Source organism: Rattus norvegicus, chromosome 9, assembly GCF_021556685.1.
Source record: "Rattus norvegicus strain SHRSP/BbbUtx chromosome 9, alternate assembly SHRSP_T2T, whole genome shotgun sequence".
Lineage (NCBI taxonomy): Eukaryota > Metazoa > Chordata > Mammalia > Rodentia > Muridae > Rattus > Rattus norvegicus.
Window position 1 is genome coordinate 96,735,769 of NC_141542.1, and position 23,388 is coordinate 96,759,156.

The window sequence follows — 23,388 nt, forward strand, 5'->3', positions numbered from 1 at the left end:
AAGCAATCTATTTTGGACTTTGTAAGAGCAAATTAGTGGGGCTGGGGATTTAGCTCAGTGGTAGAAGCGCTTGCCTAGCAAGTGCAAGGCCCTGGGTTCTGTCCTCAGCTCCGGAAAAAAAAAAAAAAAAGAGCAAATTAGTGTCTACATTTAATGTTGGTGTATTCTAAAAACAGTGAGCAAAGTTTACACAAAAGATCACTAATATCTGTTTTACTGAATTATTCACAAGTTAAAATCTATAATTCATTTTAGAGTAATCAATGTATAGCAAATCATGTTATACATTATAATCAAAACTTTATTAAAGTCATTACAAAGTACAATAGCAATTTATAAACTAGAGAATGCTTTGCATGCCAAATATCTGAAGTAAACTGTTTTTCCCCCCACCCCCCCAACCCCCGGAGCTGGGGACCGAACCCAGGGCCTGCCTAGCAAGCGCTCTACCACTGAGCTAAATCCCCAACCCCGAGTAAACTGTTTCTAATGTCTACTTTGTTCCTACGTCTTAAGTTTTACTCATCTGTACATTTAAGTTATATATATTAATCAATACAATCTCACTGAATTGTTTGTTCTCATGTTAAATACATGGGATAGTAAAAAATGTGAGCACTAATTGAAAAAATATGGCATTGAAAAATCATGTATTATTCCTCAATACTTAATTAAAAAATAAGCCAATAATATGAGATGCCATTTGAACTTACTGATTCATAGTGTTATATGTATCTAATGATCAATGTACATTTATCTTCCCTTTGTATCTTTCATTTTCTGATTTATGAGAATGATGATGAAACTGTGTCTGACAACAACTGTTCATGAGCCAGGCGCCCACAATGAACACACTCTTCATTTAAGCTTCTAGTGGTAGGGGAGGGAAGTTAAAGGCAATTTAAAAATCTAATTTAGAATCATAGGTAGCTAGCAGGTGCTAAGAACATTAAGCCTTTTTTTTTTTTTTTTTTTCCCGGAGCTGGGGACCGAACCCAGGGCCTTGCGTTTGCTAGGCAAGCGCTCTACCGCTGAGCTAAATCCCCAACCCCGCTAAGAACATTAAGAACTAAAGCAAAATCATGCATGGTAAGTGGCTACTCTGTTATTTAGAGTGCTTGCCGTAATGGGCATGCCGAGTAGTCGCAAACAAATGTCCACAAGGCTTCTCCACACGGCTTCCAGAAATACTGTTGTTCAAGCACTCCCAGCTCCTAAGCGCCACTTCCACAATGTAGTTCATGCAACAGCCAAGCTTTGGTGTCACTGTCAGGGGTTATTTTCCCACTATAGCAGCACATTAACCTAAAGTATGTGTTATCTAGCCCTTGGCAAGGTGCTTGCTAGGAGCCTGAGAAAGGAGGATTCAGGGTGTAATAGCCTGATAACCTGAGTTCAATTCCCAGAACTCAGATGATGGCGTGATAGAATTGACTTCCACAGGTTGTTCTCTTGACTTCCGAACAATTGTATATGTGTGTATACGTATACACATTCAATATAATAAACGCCAGTAAAACTAAGTCAGATTACATCTCGCTTACACAAATATCCAAGAGTACTATATTTGAGAAGAAATAAACTAGGAGACTTTTGTTTCCTCAAAATAATAATAGAAACAATAAATTTAGATATAGCTTTTTAGGAACTTGCCACATACTTAAAACTCTTAACTAAAACCACAAGTCAAGGATTCCATTAGAGACTAAAAGGATAATTCTTGCCTGTCAGTATTTCTCTAACACCTGCCTTTCTGTGTCTTGTCTCTGGATATTTCTGTCAAAAAACAAAACAACAACAACAACAAAAAAAAACAAACCAAACAACAACAACAACAACAACACCCAAAACTAACAAAACCCTTTCTCTTTCCTTATCTAGCTCACACAAATAGGTAGTATATTTTCTTTTACTAACAGTAAATAGCTAGAATACTGCTAAGGAAGAAAACTCATGGCTATTAAAAAGATCATCATCACTGTCATATAAAATGAAAGCTTCAAAGCAAAATACCAGAAACCAAGAATTTCTTACAGAACACCCAATCATTTCATAACCTCTAAACATAAACATAGTAAATTAAAGTTAAGAATGATCACTACAATTATAATGATTTTTTTTTTTTGGTTCTTTTTTTTCGGAGCTGGGGACCGAACCCAGGGCCTTGCGCTTCCTAGGTAAGCGCTCTACCACTGAGCTAAATCCCCAGCCCCAATTATAATGATTATTATGTCAAAAAATTGCTAACTTTTTGTTTTACTACTTGTCTACTAGTTTTTTTTTTAAATACTCTTTTACGGAACGTAAGAGTATGCACAAACACAAAAATGCTCCAACCTTGTAAGAAAATATATGAGACTTTAGCACTCAAACTCATTAGTATTTCAAAAAGTATAGGAGTGCAGTAGGAACCGACTGGCCTATGATTAAATATTGAGCTTCATCTTCTGCAAACATGAAGTGAGGGAACAAATATAAAAAGCAGGGGGCAAATGTAACTGAATACTCTAAATATGGAACATTTTCATGACTAATACAATAAAAAGCTTTATCCCAACCCCAGTGCTAACTAGGATAAGTTATTACTATAAAACACTGCTTTTTGAAAGCTGACATGCATTAAGTTAGAGTGATCTTTAACTGATAACACTTACCTTCTGTCTTCCCATTTTTCAGCATATGTACTAGCCCAGAATTTTCCATTTCTACAATAGTCTTCATGTGCTTGGAAATGAGTTCCCTCTCCACCACCTTCACAATAGGCTCTTCTGTGGATTTGTCGAGACAGTGCATCACCCGCTCTATTTCCTCATTAATCCTAGCTTCTACTTTCTTTATATATACTGAAGCACTGTTTTCTGCTAAAAATTTCTGGCTTTCCATCTGCAATTAAGAGTTAAAAAAAAAAACATAATAAAAAATGAGTTTCTGTTCTAACAGGGTTTCTATAACATTTACAACGAATCATACCAATGTTAGATGTCTTTAACTGCCAATGCCATTTCATGCAGTTTCTTATCATACTAAATTAGTCTTTAAAGCTTTTATTTACAGAAAACTAATTTAACACATTATCTTTAAGTAGTGTTTTAAAGATTGGCTAGTATACTTCAAATTCAAGCATCTGACCTAAGTCAGGAGGGAAGCTTCTCCCATTTACTATTGTAAACTTTAACAGGAAAGATTCAATGTCATAAACTTTGCTGACACACCATTATTACTGAAGTTTTTCTGCTACTCCATTTTATAGCTTAAAGAACACATACTCAGTATGAGAAAAATTAACTTTTAAATAATTACTCATCTTGTCTGCTTTGTCCTTACCAGTTTCAGAGTTACTGATGTCATCTCAATAGATTTTAACCTACCTGATAGTAGCATTAATACAACTAAAGATATATATAGATACATAACATGATATACAAAAAAATAAGTATCGCACTCTATCTAGCAGAAGTAGTTTTCACTTTTAAAATTAAGTTCCTAAGAACAGACTTTAATACATTAAACAACAATCTTGGTGAGAGCATCTTCAGTCATAATAAACTGTTTCTAAGTATACCTGTAATATGAATGTAATTACAATGTATTTTAGAGACGAAAGAAAATAACACTAAAACCAGCTAATACATTATTCAAAAATAACACTGCTTCTAAAATTATAAACTCATAAAGCATGACCCAGTCTCTCCTGTGCACTCACAAAGATCTTTCTAATGGCTGGCTGGCTATAAGCCAATTTGGAAGAAAGCAGCAACTCCATTTTTTTTTTTGTTTATGGGTAAATTATCAAACACTGTTTTAATACACATCTAATGGTTCTTACGAATGAATTACTTAACTTCCAAGTTGGCAATAATTTTATATTGATTTATTTTTAAAATCATAGTATCAGTATAGAAACAGTAATGTAGTTGGGTACCACTATATTTCCTCTGTAAAACAGTTGTTTTAAGGAAGGATGACTGGCTATTCTTACGGCTACTCATACATTTGTCAGTACTCAGTGTTGTTGCCATAATTCATTATTAATTGTTCTAATATGACCTCACTGTTAGAATTTAATTGGTTTTGAACACAGACGATTTTACTTGCTTTTCTAATCAGTAACCTTTAAGTTAGAAAAATATGCCATATGGAATCACATATTGCTAATACTGTATCAGTTAACTGATAGCTAAAAAGTCTGGTGATGTGTGAAATTTACAGTAATTAGATAAATACAATAAAGTCTTATGATACTTCTCAGCTTATGTTTTTTAACATAATTTTAAAGTGGAAAATTTTCAATTATTATTAATAAACACCTCACTGGTGTGTCAGAAAATGAAGTAGGGGTTCTGAAGAATGTATGTATGTATGTATGTATGTATGTATGTATGTATGTATGTATATAGAAGTATCCCCTCACCAATGAATGAGTTCTACTCAAAACAGGCCAAATGTTCAGATTAAGTAAATTCAGTGAATGTTATGATCATCATAAAAGAGCATTTATCTATACAGTCACAGATTACCTGAAAAAATTCTGCAGACATTTCCAAAAAAGGAGCCTCAAAATCTTCCTCATAGACTGATCTTCCTTCAAGACCTAAAATCATTAACATCTGGCAAGCATTTCTTATTGCTCCTCTGTCAAAAGAAGTTAAATTACTTAATAATCAAATATGTTAAAGACATGCAAAAGTTGAAATACCTTTATAACATTTAGCTTTTATCAATGTGACCAGTCTTCCATAAGTGTTCAATGTTCAACATTGGTCTGCATAACATACTGAGACCATGCGTCTAAGCTACAATGAGGCAGACTGCAGATCTGCATTGGCAGCACACCTGCCTAGCTTAAGCAAAATCCTAGGTTCAATCTCATTTAAACTAAGACAATGAAATATAAAATAAAAGGGGCAAAAAATTTAAAGAGTTCTTAAAGGAAAAAAGACTAAGCTGATACACCAAAAACAAAAGTGGGAAAAACTAAAATGGAAGACCAATTTTTAAAAATAAATAAATAAATAAGCTTATGACGGTGCCCTTAAATTCTAGGTAATCAAAAAAAAAGAAAGAAAGCCTTTTAAGATTTCAGTAACTGCTAAACATTCATGCTTTTAGTGTTTTAATGAAATTATGCCATCAACCAGTTCTTATGATATAAACTTGAAAAACCAAAACAAAATGTAAGGGTAAATGATATACCTGTCTACAACTTCTCCTTTCCTCTCTCTGGCAATCATATCCAATAAAGTTTGCCGAAGATGATCCCTAATACACCCATACCGTACAACTTGATCTCGAAAAATTATTAATCCCAAATTGTAGACATTTTCTACATTATTCTGTTGTACATATACACGGTCCTGCAGTTAAAACAAAATGTTAAGCAAAAATTATTGCATATATAAAATAATCTTCACAACCTACAATAAAAATTGTTTCAAACATTTTTGGAAATGTTTAGTACCTCTCAAGTTACATAGAGTTAAATCTTTATAATTTACCATGGTTACTAAATCAAATTTAAAAAGAACTTCTGTCTACTATACAGCTAAAATGGAAAGTACTGCTAACTGCAAAAAGTCTTTTGTATCAGCTACGTGATAAGCCTATTGAAAATTAAACAAATACAAGGAAATGTAGCAAAGAGTCAATGAAAGGATAAAGAACACCCAAAAACTTAAGTATGACTATATAAAATTAGTAATAATCTATTATAGCAAATGCCTGACATATATGGCTAGTCATCAAGACAAGGGCTGCAAGTATGAATGGCATGTTTTAAACAAGATCTTCAAGCAAATTAGTAGACTATAAGATAAGATACAATGAAATATTTGCTGTGTGGTAATGCCAAGTTCTCACTGCAGTAGGAAGCTCCCGTTTGTTAACTACATTGTTGATTTTATGTAATACAGCAATAATGTAGCTCTAATCATAATTCTTTGTTACTTTAAAAAGACCCTTTACTTCTCTCAAAAGGAACGTCTTAATAAAAAAAATCACCCCCAAAGACAGATAATAAAAACATTAAGAACTAATTTTAAATGTTATATTCTCAGAATTAGATCAAAGTGCAGCATGTTTAAAGTCCAACACTAGTAACTATCTACTGCAAAGAATGCAAATAAAATACTGTGCTTTTTATTTATACTTTAAAACCTCAAATTCAGACATTTTAAACATATTCTGAAAAATATCTGAAAGTTCAATTAAAGGAGTGCATTTCCTCAACAAAGGGAAAAACACATTTTAAATCTACTAGTAGTTCTCTTAGTAGTTATCTCTTGCCCAAGCACATAGAGTCAGCAGGAGTCTTCTCAGCTTGAGAGGCAGTCCATGGCACAAAGTGGGGAATCAATGGAGACACTCTTATGCCTGTCCTTTCACAGAGCTAGGAAGGGAGTCAGATCCTGCTAAGGACTTTACAATGGTTCACATCAGAAACCAACTCGTAAACACATCATCTGTAATACATTCCCTTACAACTTTTCAGTCCTTGCTAAGAACAGCTATAAACTAGATAAATTTTTAAGAAAAGCACTATTTGTTTAAAAATAACAAAGTCTAGCTATACCTTAACCAGGTGTTCTCCGTATCACATGCCTCCCTCCAACTGCTAATTAAGGCCAAGGGTCCCATCATCTCTAACAGAGTTAAGGAGGTACTTAGGTCAACAAGGCCACAGATATTAAAACTTTAACCATTTTAGCAGTTTATCCTTTCCCTCCTGGTAGCTCAAAATCAGCAAGGCACCCAATCGTTTACTAGGAATATAAAAAGATCAAACTCAAAAAACTCTAGGCAAAAGCCTGTCTAGAGGCGTAAAAACCCACTATGCCGAAGTAGTTTTTAATAAATTTAACCTAGGGGTTAGGGATTTAGCTCAGTGGTAGAGCGCTTGCCTAGGAAGCGCAAGGCCCTGGGTTCAGTCCCCAGCTCCGAGGGAAAAAAAAAAAAAATTTAACCTAAACAAGAGTCTAAAAATTCCCCTGTAAGTGGGCCAAATTGTTTCATTACTCAAGGTATGGTATTAAAAGTCATGCCACAGAGAAACAAGTCATGGTACGTGGCTCCAGGCTCATGAAGTAATCAGTGTGCAAAAGAAGGAAAACTTAAGCTCTACCATTCCTATCTAGTGTTTATTTTGAACAATGTTTGCTTTCAAAATTAAACAAGTGCTGAGGGTGGTAGCATACACCTAGACCCCCAACAACAGAATGCCCCCTCACTAAGCTCTTCTTAGCTAGTCTGTCAGAACATGTTTGAACCGCCTTGACAGGCTTAATCACAAGGCAATGTCATTTATTAAAAATTAATAATAGTGTTTTCAAACAAGGTTATTTCAAGCATGAAATAGATAAGAGGTTAAAAGGGCTTAACACAACGAAGACAGAAAGCAACAGTAAAAAGTCAAAGCACCAAATTCTACAGAATCAGGAAAAAAAAGTCTAATTAACTCATAGTTTATAAAATGAACTTAGTATTTCCTCAATACAACTCTGATTTCATTTTTTACAAAGGGCACCAAGTAAGGTGTAAAGTAGTAAGCAGTACACTTCCTGTGTGAATACGGTACTACTTACGGATAACTGGGTAGAAAAGCACAGGATGTATTCCTAAAAATCCTCACTTGGATGCCTTAAGCTCAATCATAGTTTCAACCACTGTACAGTGGGTTAAAAAATCTTTCTCAACACTGTGAAATTTTAAAATAAGAACATTCTACTTGTTGAGAGAAAAATATCTTGTAATTTTTGCTCAGGAATTGCCCTATCAAAATACAAGATAAACTAAAGTACACTGTTCTCCACTGTAAAATTTTATAATCAACAAGCAGAAGAAAAATAATAACACTAGAAACGAGTCTCTATTAAACTCGTTGGCGTTCAGAAGACATGTAGCATAAATGAGTTTAGTGAATAGATGGCTCAGTGGATAAGAACAGTTGCTGTTTTTCCGGAGAATCTGGGTTCAATTCCCAGCACAACACAGTGGTCTGTAACTCCAATCTTGGAGATCTGACGCCCTCCTCTGCCACCGACAGGCACTGCACGACCATACTTGGAGGCACAAAAAGAGCACTGATTCAAGGAGCATAATACATTTCTTTCCATCAGTTCTATGTCTGACATTTAATAACTATGACCGTCATGTCTGTTTCCTTATCTGTAAACATCTACCTCAAATGTTATCCATTTGCAATATTAACAATAGAAAGAACTGCCAAAGCTACCACTTTGCCTTCAAATTTAAAAATAAAAACCCACTATTAAAATAAAAAGCAAAGCTGGGTGTGGTGGCAGGTCTTGAATCCCAACACTCAGGACGCAGACAAGCAGACCTCTGAGCTTGAGGCCAGTCTGGCCTATAAAAAGTTCCAGGACAGCCAAGAGGACACAAGAGAATCACTGTACCAAAAACCTAAATAAATAAAATAAACACTCGACAACAGAACGAAACAAGAGCAACACGTAAACACCAAACAAGCAAGTGGTAGTCAGAACGCAGAGGAGATGAACTCTTAGTACTAAACTGCAGGAGAGATGTGGAAAACAGCATCCAAGTTTGTCAAAAATTAAAACCAGAGTTAGCCTATGACCGAGCAGTCATATTTCTTGGTACATACCCAAAATACAGAAAGCAGAGCTGGAGGGACAATGTTCACAACAGCAATTTTCACAAGTTCTAAAAGTCACAATTAAAATGTGCAGTGATGAATGGATGGGACAAACAAAATGTGGTTTACATATAAAATGAAGTATTATTCAGACTTAAAAGGCAAACAGGCATATTTTACAACATGGAGGAGCATGTGCTAAGTGAAAAAAGAAATCCTGTATTGCTCCACTTATATGTGGTACCCACAGCAGTCAATTCATAGATGCAAAGAGCAGAATTGGGGATTGAGGGAGGTGGGAGGTACGGGGCAGGGGAGGGGGTTCCAGTTTTGTAAGACGAACTCTACTGAGTGTTGTTACCATAATCAATTAAAACCTACACCACCACCAGAAACACACATACACACAGACCAGTGTTTAAAATCATCACCGAAACCTGGACTTACTGGGGCCAAGAGAGAAAGTACAGTTAAATCAGCACTAGGTACTACTGTAACTTAGTATCCCCAGTAGTCAGACACAATGTTACAGGTTAGTACATGTCCGCTGGCACTCCAACGGGCAAAGGTTCTGAAGAAGAAAGACAACCAAAACTGTCAATCATGAGATGGTTTCTTGAGTAAATCGCTGACCTGAGCCTAGCCATATCAAGGACCCCAGTATTTCCGACCCTCGGGAACTGGCAAAGCCTTCCTCTGTTTAGAGTGTGAGTGCTGAGCTATCAACTTCAGCTTTCTGCTTTAGGATGGCTGCAGCCTGAGACCACTCCCCTACAAGAACCTCCTACCGAGATGAGACTCGCTAAACCGCCTGCTCCCTTCCTCATTCTGCTGAACACTGTACCCCTGTCTTCTCTGAGAGCTGTTGGTGATGGGTCTTCCTTAGAGCACAAGACCCATTCCATCTCAGCTTTTCTACAACTAGGTCTGTGTCCTTTCTGCATTCTCCCTTAGCTCAGTCAGATTTCCACAACTAAGCCATGGAGAAAATAAAACAAAATTCAAAACACAACAGAATAAAGAGATCGCAGCACTAAGATGCTAACTGGCAGACTTGCAGTCTAATAGGTCAAATATGACAATACGAAAAACAGTATAGCTAATACCTCAGGCTTTTAGCTGAGATCTTAAAGGGGCTACAACCACTGTGTAGAAGGCTATAGCCAGGGGGGGGGGGCCCAAAAACTAAAAACATGTTAGCACTAAGAACGCCTTAATTCCACCAGATCATGTGTTCCTATTTGACCACCTACCAAAACAAAATTAAACTTTCTTTAGAAGAAGGTATCATCCATTGTCTCTAGTTTTTCACACAATACCAGCGGTCAATCCACAACTATTAATGCTGCTGTCCCTTGACAAAAAACAGCAAATAACTCAGACTCGAATGTCTGAATGTTTTAACTAGGGTGTGTGTGGTGGGTGACAGGTGGGGTACATATGACATAACCCTGGAAGCCAGTGATTCATGCCTCTTACCTTACTCAGAAAGTGACTTCAAAAAAAACCAAAAACTTAAAAATGCCAAGGATACACTTTAAAGACATTTCAAGAAGATAAAGCGATTTAAATTTATATTTGCTTTGCAACACAACTAAAACAACTAAGTTAAAAGGAAAAAGACCATTACTCAGCAATTGGCAAAATGAGCTGTCAAAAACTGGAGTAAGAATATGAAAGATATGAGTGATCTGGTCAACAAACCTGACCAAACAAGCATCCATATAATTAATACTCCACCTACAATTCTAGGTCAAAAACTTTATCAAAGACTGCATTAAAAAGAGGACCAAAAACACTTGTTTACTTTTAGTTACATACATGTTCTAATTTTATTTCTGCTATAATAAAATACTATTATAAAAATCAACTTAGGTAGAAAAGTTATGAAAATGTATTTAAACTTGTAAATCCAGGTAGGTCCAGTCCTTCATTGTGAGGAAGTCAAGGCAGGAACTTCAGACAGCAACCATAATCGAGAACAGAGAGGAAGGAATGCATGCATGTTCGTTTGTTTGACTATAATTCTTTCATTCTTACAAAGTTCATTCAAGACCACCTAGTGAGAAAAAAAATGGTACCTCACATACTGGGCTGGATCTGACCAGTATCAATTAACTTAGGACAATTCCCCATGGGTATATTCAATCCCCCACGGGCAGGTTCACAAATGGACTCAAGACCCTCACTGAGACTTTTCCTAGTTGATTCTGGGTTGCATCAAGTTGAGAACTAAAGCTAGCCACTCCTAAAAACAAAACTAAAACAAAAAACTATTTTAAATTTGCATAGGCTTATGATTTGTCAACGGATGGCATAACTGCCAGGGTGCCAGGTTTCAGAGCTTCTAAGTACTCCCATTATGGTTTTAAGAACTACTGAAAACTGATCTTGGAAACTGACATCTTCAGAGTGAGACTTTTACTATTACTTCAAACATATAAAGAAAGAAAAAATATTTTCAATGTTTTCAAAGATTGCCAAATTAGGTATGGGAAACCAGGATTAACTGTTTAAAAGGATTTCTACATTAGAAAACTGCTGATTGAAAAGGAACTGGAAAACAGCTACTCATTATTGAATCTGTTGTCACAGCACAAAGGTGAATGTTAGTTCAACTCTGGGTTTACCACTAATTCTACTAGACCAATGGCTTGGCTTGTAAGATTGACTATAATAACTAATACTCCAAAGTGAAACTGGAAAGTGGTGAAGACCACAGGCATGGAATGAAAAAAAGACATGGAATCATCTCACTACTCATGCCATATAGATACTGAATAATCTTGTTAAATCAATCTCTCTACCTCCAATTCTTAATCCCTATACCTTAAATTTCTTTATCCATAAAGTGAAGGCAATTTAATATTCAACTTGTGACCTGGGTATGTATATAAGTTAGTGGATAGAAAGGGCTATGTAATAAGAGATATTTACTGTCATATACTAAGGGAAATATTTTATTTTTATTGCTTAACTACTTTTAATAACTACTCTAAAACAATGATAAAACATATATTGTGAAGACTAAATGATAAAGTGCCTAAAATAGTGCCCTGCCCACACAATGGACTATGAATGTGCTGCCAGTTATCACTAAGTAGATGCCTTATCTACTTAACTGAGATGTATTCTTACACCAGGCTATCAATCTACTTTAAGAGTTCCTAAATTGTGGTCCACTTAATATCAACATAAATGCTTCCTGTTTACTTCCTTTTCACCAATCCCTACAAATTGTATCTTGCTGTTGCCTTTCAGTACTATAATAGTTCAAAGCTTTAGAGCTGAAAGAACCCTGAAAATTTGATCATCCCAGCACCATTCCCTTAACATGTACAGAGGGCCTCATGTTCCCTTCCATACAGATAAAGCCAATCTTGTGAGGTACATGAGCACAAGCATGACCATCTCTAAGACAGGATCCAGAAATTCCAACCTTGCACTGAGTTTTCTGACTCCCAGAAAGCGCCAGAGCTCTTATACAATAAATGTTTTATAGATATGAAAAAACAGGCTCATCCAGAGCATTAAGTAAGTGAAATAATGACAAAGCAGAAATTAAAGCTAAGACTCTCTTAATCATCATTAAGCGTTTTCTCACTGCTTCAAACTTCCCACATACACTGGCAGCAGCGCTTCACGCCAAAGTCAGCTTCACTCCATATACTTCATCAGGAAAGTTGTGGTCTAGCCACAAGCCCTGCACACAAGTTCGAACCGGATAGAATCCCAGCCCTAAACTGAGAAGGATAATGGACACAAAGCTCTACGCTTAGACAGAACTGTTTGTAACTGGTGCCAAGGGAAAATCAGTCTTCTCCAATGGAGTGTCACTTAGGCATATCAACCACAGTCCAGAGAGGCCCCATACCCAACATAAAATGTACTTCAGGGTTTTTCTATGCATGTTTTGTTTTGTTAATTTTTGTCTTATTTTTTGTTTTGATTTTATTTTTAAGTGAGAGAGAGCACAAAATCAGCAAGGGAACATGAAGTTAGGTGGGTAGGATGTGGGAGTAAGAATATGATCAAATACATGGAAAATTTTTTAAAAATTAAAAGACATCCAAAAGCTGGTTGTGAGTGCTCTGGTGAGGCTCAGGCTCAGGTAGAGTAAAGGAAGGTCACTGTGATCTATGGAAGCCAAACCCTTCTGTTCCTCAGAGAATAAGGCAAAGTCAACTGGGAAATTATCAACATTTTTCTGTGCTTCCAGTTTTCAAAAAGCAAAACATAACTGACTGGCTGGGATTATTGGCTATGGTTTCTGAGTGCATTAGTGTGACTCCACCTTCCTATTAATTCCTTATCCCTGGTCCCGTAAGTGTTTTGTTCTCTTTCTCACCTATGCTTTGATACACTTTGAAGAGGTCGTGTTAAACATGTTATATAGGGATGGCATCTTGTTAGTGCTCTAGCCACTACCTCTACCTCTCCTCCCCAAGACAGAAATGGCTTTCTATTCCTTTAATGTTAACCTGGGTTGCTAAAGGGAGTCTATCAAACATTTATAAAAATTCTCCTTTGTTATTTATTTCTATAGTAGACAGAAAAAAATAATGAAATAACTTCAACTATTAAGTACATTATTCTATAAAATACTAAAATATGGCTAGGAATGTAGTTCAGTTGGTAGAGTACCTGCCTACCATTCATTAAAAACTTCAGGTTTCCTCCTCACTATCACAGACATGATAGCACACTCATACAATCCCAGAACCCAGGAGGTGAAGGCAAGGAGGGCCACGGTTTTCTTCTACTATATAGTAAGTTTAAGGTCAACCTGGGTTATATGAGATTCTGTTTCAAAAAATTACAAATCCTCTCCTAATCACTAGTTTTTCTGGATAATCTAACCTGAAAAATGAAACTTCACCAAACTGTCTTAAAAGCTATACATGAGCAAACAATACACCCAATGCTGGAGGAAAGCCGAGTACTCAAGTGGACTTGCTCATCAGAGGAGACCAGAGTATGGGTCCTAGCACCCACATAATTATGGATCACAAACAAGTTAACTCCAGTTATAGGTGACCTGATGTTCCTTTCTGACCGCCAAAGGCAGCAAGCAGGGACAGACAGACAGACAGACACACACACACAGAAATCTTAAAAAAAAAAAAAAAAAGAAAGAAAGAAAGAAAGTGAAAAAGTGAATTTAAATAAAGCAGTTACAAACTCTAATGCATTCACCAGCCAAACAGGTAATGCAAATCTCACATCTCCCCAGAAATCTGAAGGATCTATGTGAGAGTGGGGTAGAAGAACTTTAAGAGCCAGAGGTAGTGGATCACTTAGGAAACTGTTTTCCAGATACAACAAAGATGCATATCACATGTGACAGTATGCACAAGTCCCAAATAAACTAGACCACATAAAGTCCCTGACTGGCATGAAGTCCCATCCCTAACTCAGGAACTACTGGCATTTGACTGCTCCTAAGAGAGGAAAACTCAAGTCAGCTTTAATGGCACCAATACCTGGTGCATCTACAACTACTCACACCACGAGTAGCTGGTTCAGCACAAACTGGACTTGATATGCAGAGAAAAGCTGAGTCAGCAGGAAGGTCAGAAAGGATTCCGGAGGAGTTGAGGAAGGGGAATAAATATGATCAAAATACATTGCATAAAATTCTCAATGAATTAATAAAAAAGAATAATACATACTAATATTTCAATAATTACTTCAACATGTACACATTTTTCTTAATTTTAAAATGTCATTTCTGGTATATTTTAATTAAAATCACAATAGTACATGTATTTAAAAAGTTTGAGACAGGAAAATGAAGGATATAAAGATAAAAAATTTCTGGCTTATGGGAAGTAAAGATAATTCTTTCTGAATTTAAAATAAGACTTACTAAGTACTTTGAAAAGGCAGTCAATTCAAAAAGATCGTATACTATACTGCTTGCGTGTGTCTAACCTGCACAAGGAGCTGGGCTAGATGTTACAACACAAAATGGTTGTGTAGGCACTGTCCCTTTCCTCAATTCAGTCTAGCAGATAGACCATACGATAGGACAATAATCCATGCTTTCTGAAGGTTTGCTTTTAGTTTGGCCCCAGATATTAAATGGAAAATTTTGGAAATAAACAATCCCCAAGTTAAAAATTATACAGCATTTTAAGTAAGGACATGAAACCTCACCATCTCACTCTGACCTACCAGACTGAATCACTGCTCTGCCTGGAATGTCCACAGTGAATTAGCCAACACCTTACTCCACCCAACCTCCACTTAGGAACTGGGTTTGCAGACCCACAAGTCACATGGCTGAAGTTTTTTTATTCAAATAACTTTCATATTAATTATTAGCTCCAAATTTCAGTAAGTGATGAGATGCTGTGACTGTTGCTAAAGAACAGTTCTGAGCACAAAGGGAGCGCACCTGTAACTTATAGGGCAAAACTCATCAGAACACTAGTAAGAACCTTTCATTCTCCTTGAGACAGGCTGCTAACTCTGTGGCTGAAAAGGACCTTAAAATCCTGATTCTCTTGACTCTGCCTTCCAAGTGCAGATATCACAGATGGGTCACCACTAATTCCACCCCAGCTTTGACAAGAAATTTCAAAATTTAATCAGAACAAGGACAGTTTTCAAAACCTTTCAAAACAAAGGATATGAGATTTCCAGAAAATTTAAGTGGTATGATTGGGGGAGGATGGGGCGGGAGGGGGGGGGTAAGGAAAAACAACAACAAAACAAACAAAAAACCCCCAACAACAATAAAAATTCCTCTGGGAAAAATATTGTCTAGTGGTGCTTTGAGACTAATTCACTCTCCCTCCTGCCCCCCCCCACCCCGTTACAATAATTTTAAAAAAAGGAAGATTGATCTTGGCCAATAGATAGGAACATACGAAATCAGATTCTAGCAAGGAAAGATGTAGGTAACTAGACAATTACAAGCTCACTTGGGAATGTCAAGTTTGAGGTGCCTTACAGACGATAAATGGTGCCATCAACTAAACAGATAGTGTTAGCCAAATCTCTTACAATAGTTATATATACAATTTGAAAATTGTGTACAGAAGCACAAAGAACTCTTAGGGTAAGTAGAAGAAAAAGTCAAAACGTCCAAAGATACCTTGATTTACTGAAGAAGAGGAGGAAGAGAAGGATGTGGAAGAGGAGCAGTAGCTGAGAAGGAAGAAGCAGAAGGTTGGAGGCACACAGTGCTTTGTCACAGTAACCAGGGACCAATATATTAAAAGAAAAGTGCACCCATCTGTGCCAAATGCTGCTGAAAAGTAAGTAACAAGGGAGGAGGATTAGCAGTGCACTCTGAGTCCAGATGTAGAACTTCTCCATGGTGATCCCAGTAAGGACGAAACTGAACACTGAACAAAAACTGAGGTAGATACTGAACTGGGATATGTTTAGAGTGAATATAAAAACAGAGAGCAAGTTTCAACATTTGTTAATCAGACATTTACCTGAAAGGAAGATAAGGACCCTGGGAGAGCTGGGCAGTAGTAGTATAAGCCTTTATTCCTAGAGCTTGGGAGGCAGAAGCAGGCGGATCTCTGTGAGTGTGAGGCAAGCCTAGTCTACAAAAGGCAGGGTCTAGGACAGTCAGGGCAGTTACACAGAGAAATCCTATCTTGAGAAGCAAAACAAACAAGCAAGCAAAACAAAATAAAACAAAACCACCCCTGGAAGATGGTAGTTCATCAGAAAAATGTAGCTGAATTTTATCCAAAGCATGCATGGCTTGAACATGACAAACATTTATGGAATCAATAAAAACATTACAACTCCCAAGCACTTAAGGGTACAAACCAGATAGTAGGAGATATGATCCCTGACACAGGTTAAAAAAACAAAAAAAAAAACTGGCCTATGTCATAAGGAGATGTCTTCTGGCATTAATACAAGTGGAAAAAGAAAAGAAAGAAAGAAAAGGAAAAAGAAACACATAGGTCCTACCTTTTTTCTTTTCTGAGAGGGAGATAGTAAGTAAGACCTTTTCCAGGAAGGAAGCCAAAGGACAGAGCTGAAGACTGATGAGCAATAGTCAGGAAAGAACTCAAACCGGGGGGGGGAAGCCAGGCAAGGGAGAGGGCTACCAGAAGGTCTATGACAGTGGACAAGTCCTGACACTGATCCCTCTAGTATGAGGTTTCCTCTAGTAGAGCATCTGAAATGGTAAGGTAAGTCACTGGATTCATCTAGTTATTATTGTGCTACCATGTGCATTATCAAAAGCATTAAGGGATAATTAGCTGAGTTTATTACTAGGCTATGTTCTACAATACATGGTTCATCTAAACCCCAATAGTACCCAACTGTAATTTTTCACTCTAGAAATGAGCAAAATGTGGCATGAACTTACTGTGTGACATAGTCATGTAAAGACTAGAGCCAGTACACAAGCCTTGAGATTTCATTGTTTTTGAAAATGGAAATGAAATAAATTTTTAAAATTATTAAGCATAAATTTAAAAGTTCATTAAGAGACAATGGCTAATAAAATTCCAATTCCTGGTGGCTGTATACTTGTGTTAGACAGCTGTACTGAATTTAAAGGCTCACTCCTATTAAAACTGCAAGGACAAGAGTTGCCAGCTTCCTTCACACTTGAATGTCAGACATTTGTTTTCACATGCAATCTCATTTATCCTCAAATTGTTAACACAAGCTGAACCTATAACCGGGAAGAATGTGACACTCAAGAGACTAGTTACTTTGGTTGAACTTTGATTTCACCCCTGAAAAATAAGGTGGCCTCTCCCTCTTTGCCACTAGGAGACCTCATAAAATCTGCCTGAATTTATTCAGCAGAACAAAACAAACAAAACTCTTCTTGCTTGTTCTCATTGGAAATATTTTCCAAATTGCTTTATTCTATTAAGAACTAAACTAGGACAAGCTTTTCTTTTCATACTGCACCTGAAGACCCGAAAATAAAACTGAAGAGAGTAAATTAAAGGCTTAAACTAAAATCATTATGTCAATTCTCCAACATAAACACTGACAAGGTCTGGAGAGATAGCTCCATGGTCAAGAGCACTGGTTGTTTTTTTTTTAGAGGACCTAGGTCAGATTAACAGTACCTACACTGTTTACAACTGTAACTTCTGTTTCACAGGATTCAAAGCTCTTTTCTGGCTTCCAAAGACACTGCATGCACATGGTGAACAGACATACATGCAGGCAAAGCAAAGACAGACATACATGAACATAAGCAAAGAAAAAAAAAACATGGATAACAAGTCATTAGACTTACTAATTTTGTTGTAGCATAATAAGCTGAAATAATTTAGATTTATTCTGTAAGCGTACAAGTATTTTTTAATTGAGAGTAAAAATCTCAGGCTAGGTGCAAAGCTTTAACCTGAACATTTGGGAGACAGGTGATCTCTGAGTTTGAGCTGTCCTAGTCTACAGGGTGATTTCCACTACAGGCAGGTTACAAAGAGAAACCCTGGAGAGAGGCAGAGAGGCAGGGAGGCAGGGAGGCAGGCAGCAAAGGAGGGGAGGGGGGAGGGAAGGAGGGAAGGAGGGAAGGAGGGAAAGAGGGAAGGAGGGAAATCCAAGGTTTCCCAAGCCATTTTTCTAAAGATCTTTTTTGACTGATAAAAAATGAAAACCAGCAACACCAATAAAGCACAGACTGACTGCAGTCATATACTGCAAGTATTTACAAAAGAGATGGACAGCAGCTATGAAAAATCTAACTATGAGGAACTTTCTATTATATGGGGGACTTTTGTCATTGAAAATATTTATAGTTATGTTTTATAAACTTAGAAGATTTGGCTTTCAACACATATTGTCATTTAACTACCTTTACCTCAGGAAGAAGTATTAAGAACAGCTTTTTTAATACTTATTTTTTGAAGCACAATGCTAAATGTTAAGAAAACATTGTTTTCCTCTCTTTTTCATATGCATGCTCAAACCTAGTAATGCAGATGCATACGCCTGTGGAGGTCCAATTCTTTCTCTGCATTCTTTTGGGGGCAAGGTCTCTCAACCAAACTCAGAATTTGCCAATACAGATAGTGTAGCTACTTAGATTTTTCTGGGGAGCCTACCCCCACCTTTTAAAGCTGGAACTACAAATGAGCCACCATACCCACTCAGCACTGGTATGGGTCCTGGGGAGCCAAACCCCAGCCTTCTTGCTTGCTTGCCAAGTATTTACCACCGAGGTGTCTCACCTCTCCAATTTTGTGCCTTTTTAGTGTTTTACTCTAATGTTATATGAGCGCACATGATTAGGATTTCACTGACACACAGGTAGCCTTTACAAAGGAAGTATTTTTACTTAGAATTCAAAAACCAGGACATGGAGAGATGGCTCGGTGGTAAAGAGTACTTGCTGCTCTTGCAGAGGACCTGAGTTTCGGTTCCTACTGCCCACATGGTGGCTCACAACTACCTGTACCCCAGTTCTTGGAAATAGATACAATGTCCTCTGACCTCTATGGTCACTGCAGGACATGGCATACATACAAGCATGCAGAGAAACACTCCTATAGAAAACAGTCCTTTTAAAAAAAAAAAAAGAAAGAAACAAAACCCCAAACTACTGTCAACAAAAATCTAGCCAGCACTCAACTAAAATTGACAGAAAGTCGTTGCTTTTAAATGTTGGACTTTTTAAAAGAAAGACAAGAAACACTCTACTTACCATATACATTAGTATGTCTCTAATCATCACCATGGCTGTTTGATGATCATTCCAAGCTTGATTTAGTGTTTGAAGAAAGTTGTTATTCAATGAATTTAGTACATCTTCTCGCACCTATTAACAGAACAGTTTATTAGTTTATTTACGCACATAAACACTCATACAAATACATGCACCTCTCCCACCTATACTATTTCATATAATCTCTCCACAGATACTATCTCTATCTCTCTATATACACTCTCTTTCTAAATACCCTCTATTTCTCTCTACTTTTTTACTCTCTGCTTCACTTTTCTTCCTACTACTACCTATCTATATTACCTATTTAGTTATTGCTTCTTCCACTAAAATTTAAATGCCTCCATGATAGCAGAATGCCTCTTTTAAGTGTTCTTCCTCTACAAATAATACAGTGTTTGGTGTATAGAAGATCAGATCAACTATCAGTCACTTTAACAAGCTAGTATTTTTAGGAAGTTCCCTCATATCTGAAAATGTCTTCTTAGTCCAATCATAACAAAAGACCACTATTTTTCCCTTTCCTAATCTACAAGCTAGCTACCACAATCTCCAGTTAACATTTCCTGCTGTCGCTATCAGCTCAATGAAAAGATTATTTGCCCAGAAAAACTTGTTCTATGCTTCTAACTTTAGAATGAAGTAATGTAGTTGAATCCCAAATTTGTATAATTCTTTGAAATTTCAGTTAGACCTTCATATCTGTATGTCCCACATCCACAGATTCAAGCAACAATTTATCAAATATTTGGGAGAAAACGTCTGTGTTCTAAAAATGTGTACACCTCTCATCCTTGTTATCATTCCCAAAACAACACAGCATAAAAGCCTTTTGAAACATCTGCACTCTACTCACTGTATGTAACTTAGACATGAGTTAGAGTACAGAGGATGGTGTGTGCACGCAGATTTCACAATACGGGAGCCAACCAAAACTTACAGAATTTGGTTGCTATGGGGGATAAGGAAGCAATCCAAGAGGACAAGAAAACAGTTCTATGCTGCCAACCTCCACAAATACTTAATTACAATGTCTTCCATGGACCAACACAATTCTCATTAACTCTAGTCTAAACAATTTTGTAACACAAAACATATGTTAAACCTTGTCAGGTTAGGGAAAATCTCAAGCCATTTTGAAACACATGAAGTAATGAATTCAGATATACATATCTATAAATCTGAGTTGTAAGTGCATATAAATAAAATGCCATTTCACAGGAGATTAATTAAATGGGTAGAAGCAAAGATCAAACATATAGAATGCCCTCAATGTACAACAGATTAAAGCCAGGAAACATGTCTGTCTGTCTGTCTGTCTGTCTGTCTTTCTTTCTGTGTGTGTGTGTGTGTGTGTGTGTGTAAGGGGGTATAGGTGACACTTTGTCCATGTGGAGGTCACAAAATTGGTTGTAAAGTTGGTTCTCTATATCCATCACATTAAATCCTGGGGATTGAACTCAGAAAATCAGACTTGACAGGAAGTACTATCTCATTTTTTTCTTATATGCTGGAGAAAGGCAGCTATTACATTTTAATAATGGGATCATACATATAACCTACCCAATGTACAGTATGAAAACTACTAGGCATAAACCCAGAAATTGGTCTATTTAGTTTTTGCTTTAAGATTGAATACCTTAATTTTAAAGTATGGCCCCTAGATTTGCTCTACGAGTATACTGACTATGATCAAAAGAGGAAAAAAATGTTAGTTAATAGGGCTGTGATAATGAAATACTTTCACACAACAGGGACAAATTTGTAAAATTATATATTAATGAGTAAATATACAAGTATTAAGTCTAGAGCTTGTAAGATGCAAAGTAGGGAACACATACATATCACATAAAAAAGCAGCATCTTGAAACAGTCTTCATCAAGCTTCTTATACTTCACAGGACTATTAAGGACCCAAGCACTGGGAGGAGACAGATGATCCTGAGTTCCAAAGATAGCTTTGGATTACATAGAAAGACCTTCACCAAACCAAAAACCTTATACAATCTACATATGAAAATCACATATTCCAAATACCAAAACATCTGGCCAATTATCGTTAAAAGTGAACAAACATTTTCTTCTTACTTTTCTTTCTCTTATTTTTGTTTATTTGAGACAGTTTCTTGGTATAGCCATGGCTTTCCTGGAACTAGCTTGGTAGATTAGCCTGGCCTCAAACTCAGAAATCCAATTTGTTTCTGCCTCCTGAGTGCTGGAGTTAAGGGCATGAGTTACACCTGACTGGGTATTCATTTCAATTTAGGAAGTTGTTCTTTAATGCACTTGACACATTTGTTCAATGAATGAAAAACTGACAATCTAATAAGAAGTTAGTATTACAAAATGTTCTAAAATGTACTGAATTATATACTTGAAAATGTAGCAGCATATATTTCATATAATATAATGTTTACCATTCATATCAGTGTAGTAGTTTGATTGAGATGTTCTCCATAATTCTTGACATGAGAATACTTAGTCACTTTTTGATGGCTGTAAGATTAGAAGTTTGTTCCTGCTGGAGAGAGTATGTTGCTGGAACCTACTTTGAGGATTCAAAAGCCTCAAAAGTGCTGTTTCTAGAGAGCTCTTTCAAAGTTTCCTTTCTGCGGTTTGAGACATGAGCTATCTCAGTTGTTCTGGCCTCTGTGGCTGCTGTCATGTCTGCTGCCATGCTGTCCCATCATTATCAATCCTAAACCCTGGAACCATAAGCCCTAAATAAACTCTTCCCTTTATATGTTGCATTCGTCATGATGTTTTATTACAGTAACAGAAAAGTACCTATGATAAGCAGCCTCCGAGCAAAATTAAAAAGACATCAACCAGCATAGGCATCACAAATGATTGTGCCATTTGCATCATTTTTCAAAACACCAGACCGACAATCAGTTATAGTGAGCTTTTACCAGGTAGAAAATACCTGACTAAAATCTGTTTTATGATTGTTTTATTGATTAAAGACTTGTTGGGATACAAACCAAGGTTTTCTGCAGGAGCAGCAAGTATTCTTAAGTCCTGACTTTTCTCCCCAGACCCATGATTATTTTTTTAACAACTGGGCACATATGCAAAACCTAACAAAAAACGAAGTATCTTAGACACAGCTGTTATTCTATTCATATTTATTCCAGACTATATTGTAAGAAAATTCTTTTAACAATTTCCTACATAATTTTCCTATCCTTAAGTAATAAAAGTGAAAATATTTATTCAAATGCAAAAGTAAAAATAAGATTAAAATTAACTTTAATAAAAACTAACAGCTTTTTGAAGGAAGGTTAAGTTGACACAGAAACTAAAATGCACATTGTTAGTAAGTGACTTGTTTTCAAAATTAACATAAAAATTAGGAACAGAGAGCAACATGTACCTGTGTTCTAACACTGTTGTTAACCTACTAATATCACCATTACTTTTTTTCCAGCAGCAAGGCAAGCGACCAGAACCTGCTGCAGAGGCAGTACTGAATAAAGGGACTACTATACACCAAATACTGAAAGAAAACTTACATCAAATTCATCCAGGTGAAGAGTTGACATTTGAAGAGCAACACAAGAAGAAACACGAAGAAGTAACCACGTCAGAAGTTAAGAGTAAGATGGGACCAACTGTGATGAGAGGAAAACAAGCAGTGGAGAACTAATGGCTGTGTGTGGTACTTGGCTTTGCAAAAGAATAAGAGTCTCACAATACAGTGGATCAGTCTGCAGAAAATTAAAACCACTTAACAACTTTTGAAAAGTAGATTACAGTCAAGAGAATGAGAAGACCACCACTGGCTATAAAGACCTATCTGATAAAAGATTATAATTCAAAGCATACAAGCAACTTTAAAAATTTAACAAAATACTAAATAGCCCTACTTTTAAAATGGGCAACAAAAGGTATCTAACTAAAGATAATCTGACAGCAAATAACCGTATGAAAAAATATTCAACACCAGGCCACTAGGGATAATACTGCAGTGATCATACATGCCTATTCCATGACTAAAGGCAAAACCTAACAAATACACGTTGACAAATCTGTGGAACAGGAAGCCTCTAATTCACTGTTGACAGGAATGCAAGTAAGCAGTTTTCACTGAGAACAAACA

The 23,388-nt window shown here is 36.5% G+C and overlaps 1 protein-coding gene across 6 annotated transcripts in view; it reads right to left on the reverse strand.

Moving 5' to 3' along the window:
* Cul3 (cullin 3) overlaps window positions 1-23,388 on the reverse strand; it is a 77,997-nt gene that overhangs the window by 20,123 nt on the left and 34,486 nt on the right. For 5 of the 6 annotated variants that reach the window (NM_001106923.2, XM_087565481.1, XM_087565477.1 and 2 more), the window contains 4 exon segments: window positions 2,655-2,883; window positions 4,518-4,632; window positions 5,194-5,354; window positions 19,266-19,379. In NM_001106923.2, coding sequence (NP_001100393.2) covers window positions 2,655-2,883; window positions 4,518-4,632; window positions 5,194-5,354; window positions 19,266-19,379 — 619 coding nt within the window. 6 annotated transcript variants of the gene reach the window in all.